This window comes from Echinops telfairi, unplaced genomic scaffold (assembly GCF_000313985.2).
Source record: "Echinops telfairi isolate 266 unplaced genomic scaffold, ASM31398v2 ScPeMD7_41;HRSCAF=154, whole genome shotgun sequence".
NCBI classification, from domain to species: domain Eukaryota; kingdom Metazoa; phylum Chordata; class Mammalia; order Afrosoricida; family Tenrecidae; genus Echinops; species Echinops telfairi.
In genome coordinates, this window is record NW_022103939.1 from 3,226,851 (window position 1) to 3,234,282 (window position 7,432).

Here is a 7,432-nt window from a genome sequence, read left to right on the forward strand (position 1 = left end):
CTTGCTTGAAACTATAATCAATGCTCATAGAAGCAACAGCCAAGAGATCTAAAGATGCATTGCACTGGGTAAATTTGCCGCACAAGATCTCTTTAGAATATTGAAAATCAAGGGAGTTACTTTGAGGAATACCGTATCCCTGGACTAAGCCATGGTATTTTCTATTGTCTTACATGCATGTGAAAGTTAGACATTGAATAATGAAGACTAAAGAAGAATGTATGTATTTAAATTGTGATGCTGGTGAAAAATATTGAAAGTATCATAGACTACTGAAAGGGCAAACAAATCCATCTTTGAAAAAGTACAGCCAGAGTGTTCCTTAGATGCAAGGATGGCAAGACTTTGTTTTATGTACTTTGGAAATGTTGTCAGGAGAGGCCAATCCCTAATAAAGAAAATCATGCCTAGTAGAGTAGAGGGTAAGCAAAAGAGAGGAAGATTCTACTTGAGATCGATTGATACATTGGCAGTAACTATGGGCTCCAACATAGGAAAAATTAGGAAATTAGTGCAGAGCCATGTTTCTTTCTGTTGTGCATAGGGTCTCTATGGGTCAAAACTGACTCAGTGACACCTAGCAATAACAACATTGTGATGTGGGCTTGCTCAACATAGCTGCTTGCTCCATCAAAGTCAGAATAATGTATTCTTAGAAGATAAACACTTTAATTGTGTATAATGTAAGCACAGAAGGAAAATACCATCACCTTTCTGCCATCACCTTTACTGTATTCTACTGATTGGAAGCAAATCACAATCTTGCCCATATTCTAGGAAAGAGAATAACAGAAGAGAGTATAAAGAGTCAGAGATATCAGGAACTACATTATATAATCTGTTCAACACAAAAAGATTTAGAAAGCCTGGTATAATTCTAAAATCTCTGAAGGCCACCGTGTTTGAACTTCTAACTCTCCACTATTGACCATTATAACTTTAGGACAAATACTTCCTCACGTTCTCGTTTGTTGGTGAAATGTTGATCACTTCGTAGGGGCCACGGGTGGAGTTATTGTATTTCAATGTAACTTCTCATGTACCCTGCCATGAAGAATTCTCTTACAAGGAAATACCAAAAAAATAGAAAGCAAAAATCAAAGAAAACTAATTAAATAAACAAATGGTTGTTTTTATTTATATCTATACAGATACAAGATTTATTACTGCCGGTTTAAAGATAAAACAAACACAAAATGTGTGAATATCTTCATTCCCTGTGAATCTGGATTTACTGTCTATAAATTAGTTTGTCCCCATTGTCCAACTGCCCACACTGACAACCTTGAGCTTCTTCCCATAGGGAAAACAGAAATAAGGAAATAAGAACATGCACACATGATCATTCACAAAACACTCCCAAACACCACCCACAGTGATCCCAACCATTAGCACCTACCCATTTGAGATGGATGTATTCTCACTGATAGAAAGGGTTTCCAAGGATGTAAATTCATATGGGAGCAGAATGCTTCACCTTTTTCCCTTGTAGCTGCGAATGTGTTGGAATTGCTGACTTTGGAGTTAGCAGCCCAACATCTAACCCACAACGATACCAGGACTTATTTGGCCACTAGCACAGTGGGGCACAAGTAATACATCCGGAGATGACCCATTGCTCAGGGAAAAAGAAAGTAATTAGCTGAAAAGAGACAGATTTGTGTATGGATTATTCATCATCCATATGAGTTCATGTGTTGAGTAGGAATATGGGCTATAATTGATTTATGTCTCTATTCTCCCCCAAACAGAACATTTTGTAATCTTCCAATTTATGCATATGATTTGGCTTATTTTACCTTGCACTTATTTTTTCCTTTCTACAACTGATCATGTGAATTAGTAATAAAATCCCTATTGAGATTACATCACTGCTCTATTTAAAAATGAAGAGAAAAGGAGATTGGTTTGTCTCTTCCCAAGGCCCCAGGGAGATTCCTATCCTACGGTTTGCCCCACAGCTCCTATCTTGCTATAAAGTGCATGACCCAGAACCACAGCCATTCTCTCTCTGCTGGTGAAGAAAAAGACGAAACTATTTCTTCCTCATGACGTGGGTAAGGAGGTGGAGAAAGGTGTTTACTATATATTCCTCTTCTTCGTTGCCTATTCACAGATGCTCAGTAGAGCTTGCAGAAAAACCAGGTGACACTATGATTTACCTAGCCCTCAAATAGCCATATAAGACAGGGGTTTGCTCCATAGTAATCTGTAGTTAAATATTTTTAATGTTTTCTCTTACTTTTGAAACCAAAGGCACTGGGAGTTAACTGAGTAACCAAAAAAAGCTAATATAAAACGTGTAATAATATACAATTATTTATTATGTGGTATTTTCATTTTATTTACCATAGGATATTTACTTAGGAGGTCAACTCAAACCCTGAACCTGTAATTTAAAATGCTTATTATAAGAGATTAAGAAAAATAATAGCTATTATTGCTATCATTTTATCTTAGGAAATTAATTCTAATAATGTAAAGGTATTTTATATAAATTTATCTCACTTTAATTCAACATGCCTGATGAAGTTCTAATCTTTCCATACCTAACATGTTTAACATCAGCTTATAAATACACACTTTTTCTTTAGCCTTTCTTATTTTGAAAACAAAAATCTATCCAGCTTACATCTCCCTTTAATCACAGGTTATTTCTTTTAACAGATTTATTGGAACGTCATCCACATATCATAAAATTCAGTAGTTCAATCATATCAAGAAGAGTTTTATGATCATTAGCACAGTCAATTTTCAACACCTTCTACATGTATGATGCAGGGTCTTTGATCATGCTCTTCGGGTGCTACAATCATGATTGAGATCCTTTTCCAAAGTGTTCCACCACCATCGACATAAACTCAATGCCCCCTAAGACAAACCGCTTCCTCCTTCTCCCATAAGTACCACAGGTCAAGTTTAGTTTCTTTCCCTTCTTGTCGTAGTTTTTTTATATGATATTCACATATCATACACTTCCATAGTTAAATCACTTTTAACGAATTATATATACATCATCAAAGTCATTCTCATGCTCCCTCCTCCCTCCCAGATTATTTCTCATTGCTTTCTCCACTAAAGTTTCAGATAGAAAATGCATTTTGACTCCAATATTTATTTTCCCTTTCATTTATTAAGTTGCTATATCAGACTCACAACTTTTCTCACAGGGATTACATATTTTTATTCAGGGAATATGGCACATTGTTAGCTGAATTTTATATTTTAGTCCTTACAGACTTATTCTCCCACAAGTTTTGAAAATTTTGTGATGCCCATTGTAACCTCATACTCTGATGGCTTTGACCCTTCTATACTGTCTCCGTCCATCTTGTTGTAATGTTCACATCCTTTTCTCAAAATACTTGCTGAGTTCCGCCTTCGCTGGCTCTCTGTTGTAAATGTCTCTGACATTGTCCACCCAGGCTGTTTGATGGAAATGGCACTCATACAATCACAGATCTCAAATCCACATTTCTAGGAAAATCTGGATCTGAAGATTCACATGGACACTGTAGATCAATAAATTTCTTTTTCCCCCTACTTTTTCACATGCTTGTTTTTTGTGAAAATTTACCATCTTACATAAATTCAACTGAATGACATCATTGCATTCTTTATGTTATTCCCCAAAAAGAATGTGATCCACTTCTAAATTGTTTCGCAACTGCCTTCAACTACCTGCCTTCTCAGCTCCTCAGGAGACCTTTTGAGCTGCCCCTGCGTCCTTTTTATGTGTACAAGGGACAGCCTTTGCATACAATTTCACCCCTAGGCTTATCGTTTTCTTTGCCCAATAGGCAACATGTTCTGGGAGTCCTGAGATAATAAATAATGAGATTTCCTCTAAACTTAGAGCTAAATACTGACTGCTTCAATGTTGTGTCTCTGTGGGTTTTGAGTGAAAGTTTACAGAGCAAATGGCTTCTCTGTTCAATAATTTTTATCCATTTTGCTTTGTGACATTCATAGCAATTCCTACAATGTAACATAACCCTTTTTACTTGCTCCCTGAATTTACCTGTTCCTTTCTGGCTTCCGACTTTTATCCATAGGCAAATGCTGCTACCTTTATCTCATAAGGTTGTTTGTTCTGAGGAGTGGGTACCTTGCTGGCGTTTTTCTTCGCCTTCTAGGCCCGTGTCTCATTTAGCTGAAAGTAAGGGGCTGCGGTGACTTCAGTCCCAGACTTGAAGAATTTCTAAGGGTCACACTTCCATAGGGTCCACCGACCTCTGTCAGACCAGGAAGCCCGATCTCGTTCCGAATGTTGGGTTGTGTTATGCATATTTCTCTCACTCTTTCCAGGACCTACTATCTTGCTGTCTGTCAGAGTAATCTGGAGAGGTAGCTGGGCGTCATCTAGTTCTTCTGGTCTCATTGTCAGTGAGCCTAGGGTTTATGTGGTATATTAATACTTGGTACTGATTATTTCGTTGTGTCTTTGTTTTCCTCCACTCTTTCTGCTGGATTAAGAGAGAGAAATAGTGCCCTATAAATGCCTGCTCACACAATTTAAGAACCCAGTCACAAATTACTAAAGTACGGTAGGATGTTGTGTATTGTCTTTGTGTATTACGTCAGATATGATGAGACAAGTTTCTCCTAGTTTTCCATATACAAGTGTCATAGATAGGTTTCTTGTGCCAACCTGGCCTATAGGCACATGTGAGATTAATCAGGTCGCAGTTTGATTGGAGGGCAAATAGATAAAGGGTTCTGCAAGGCCCGCCCCTCTCTCTTGCTCTCTGGTAATCAGAGCATTCTGGAACATGGGTGCTGCTGCAGGAGCTAGTTCTCTGCCTCAATTTATGAGATACACTACCGGCTGGCCAGGCCAATCCATGGATCCTGTTGCTCAAGCTTGAGGCTCCTTCAAGACCTGCTTACCCCGTTGCTGGAGGTTCCATCGCTTGAGCTGGGGCTGGTGAATTCTGTCACCTTGCATTGCTTATGTTAGATATAACATCCAGGCCTGCTTCCCTAAGCTCTTGAGCTACTGACTGTTGGTGACCCACCCAGAGTTGCTGGGCAAACTGTCTGCCTTGCCCCAGGGGTAGGACTCTTTTGTCAGCTTCCTTGACCTAAGACTGGGCAGTCCAAATGAGTTGAAGGACTTCCAGTATATTAACTGTTCCAAGAAAGGGAGTTGAACTGAAACGTCTGTATTGCTGTGTGGACTAACTAGCTGTTATATTCCTTGTTGATGTGTATGTGATCTTAAATTTTAACAATATGAAAACAAATAGCATCAAATTTTATAAAATTATATGTGCATTATTTTTATTAGATTTATGAATCAGCAAATTTTTCTATGACTTTGTACTCCTGATTTAGAAGATAAGTGTATATTGGAGTTTGAATTCAAGTAAGTAATCTCAATTATAGAGAGGTAATTTAAGATATTGATACCAAAAACATTCTTCAGATATTTTTAATAATAAATTAATTTATGAATTTTTAGGTGTGAGCATTTTGAGCAAATATGCTACAGCTCCAAAACAACAGGGCGATCCTAAACAACTTGACTTCTCCATTTCCAACCTTTTTGCTGACCGGTGTTCCTGGCCTTGAGTCTGTCCAAGCCTGGTTCTCCATCCCATTCTGTTGTCTCTATGCCATTGCCCTCTTGGGGAACAGCATGATCCTGTATGTCATCATCACCCAGAAGAGTCTCCACGAGCCCATGTACTATTTCCTCTCCATGCTTTCAGCTACAGACCTGGGCTTGACAGTTTCTACGATGTCAACAACACTATCTGTTCTTTGGTTTAATGCAAGCAAAATCAGTTTGGATATGTGCATCATCCAAATGTTTTTCCTTCATGGATTCACCTTCATGGAAACTGGTGTGCTTGTGGCTATGGCCTTTGACCGTTATGTGGCAATCTGTAACCCTCTGAGGTACACCACCATCCTCACTAATTTCAGAATCATTCAGATGGGTTTCTTGATGATAATACGAACTGTAGTCATAATAGTACCACTACTCTTGCTGCTTAAACGACTCTCTTTCTGTAGAGCTAATGCCCTGTCCCACTCCTATTGCTACCATCCAGATGTGATTAAACTAGCATGTTCAGATACTCGAGCCAATAGTATCTGTGGATTGATTGGTCTCATCCTGACCACAGGAATAGATACACCATGCATTATCCTGTCTTACTTCATGATTATCCGCTCTGTCTTGGGCATTGCCTCTCCTGAAGAACGGCATAAGGTCTTCAGCACTTGTGTTTCCCATATTGGAGCAGTTGCCATTTTCTACATCCCCATGGCAAGTCTATCCTTGGTGCATCGTTATGGTCGGTCAGCCCCAAGAATGGTCCACTCAATGATGGCCAATATATATCTTCTTCTGCCCCCTGTGCTCAACCCCATCATCTATAGTGTCAAAACCAAACAAATACGCAAAGCTGTACTCAGTCTCCTGATGACAAAATAAATGACCGATTACTTCTTACTATGAATGACATGTAAAGTTCAGCGAAATAGCGGACACAGTTATTTTTTTCCTAGATATTTCCTAAAAGGTTATGTCCTCAGAAATATCTTTGTCAATCTTCTAAACACTTTTATTATTATTTATAATAGCTAAAATTCAGAAATGTCTCAAAGGTCCATCAACAGATAATAAATTAAAAAAATAAATGAAATTTCGACACAACCAACATAAGTGGATCTCAGAATAGAACGTTTCCTCTTTCCATGGAAAAATCTTGATCAGAAGGTGAAAATGCAGAACATAATTTCAATTTCTATGATAAAGGTAAATAGCAAATTAAAAAAATAAATAAATCTCATGAGCTCCAGATTCCTGGACACATGAAGTTTAGAGAAACTCCAGAAACTACTCATTTGAAATGAACTTTAAACCTTAACCAAAAATACACCCTAATATTTTGTTAAAGCCAACGTGATGAAATTGTTTAGTTTAGCTAGAAATAAAAGTGTACCTTGAGTTTTGTGTCTTTTTAAAGAACTATCTATTTGGGATCAAAATGACCACAGAAATTCTGAAGATTTGATAGAAACCTTAGGATGCAGTGAATTATTTTAGCAGGTGAGGCACAGCTCAGAAAAAGAGCTGAGAATTATTACACAACTTAAATAATGGACTTAATGTCTTAAAATGGTAGATGTCATAAATATTGAATTGTATGTTTTGCTGGGTATATTATACAGAACAACAAAATAAAGAAAATGCTATCTTAAAAATTGTCCAGATTTCATGAATACTGTAAAAATGCTCTATGGTTTCCTTAGTACTGCACAAACCAAGGTAAAGAATGCATAATCCTAAGCACATAAACAGATGACACCCAGTGTAATTGGTCCCTGTACATGCCTACACCTTGAGAAATTGCAAACACAGTACATGAAGGATTTTTCCACAAGAAATTTGATATACCAACATACCGCTGAATACAAC

The 7,432-nt window shown here is 37.7% G+C and overlaps 1 protein-coding gene across 1 annotated transcript; it reads left to right on the forward strand.

Annotated features, from left to right (window-relative positions):
- Window positions 1-5,485: 5,485 nt before the first annotated feature.
- LOC101643377 (olfactory receptor 51F1-like) lies at window positions 5,486-6,445 on the forward strand. The gene has a single exon (XM_004717477.1). It carries the CDS (start codon window positions 5,486-5,488, stop codon window positions 6,443-6,445), a length of 960 nt encoding a protein of 319 aa, XP_004717534.1.
- Window positions 6,446-7,432: the final 987 nt, after the last annotated feature.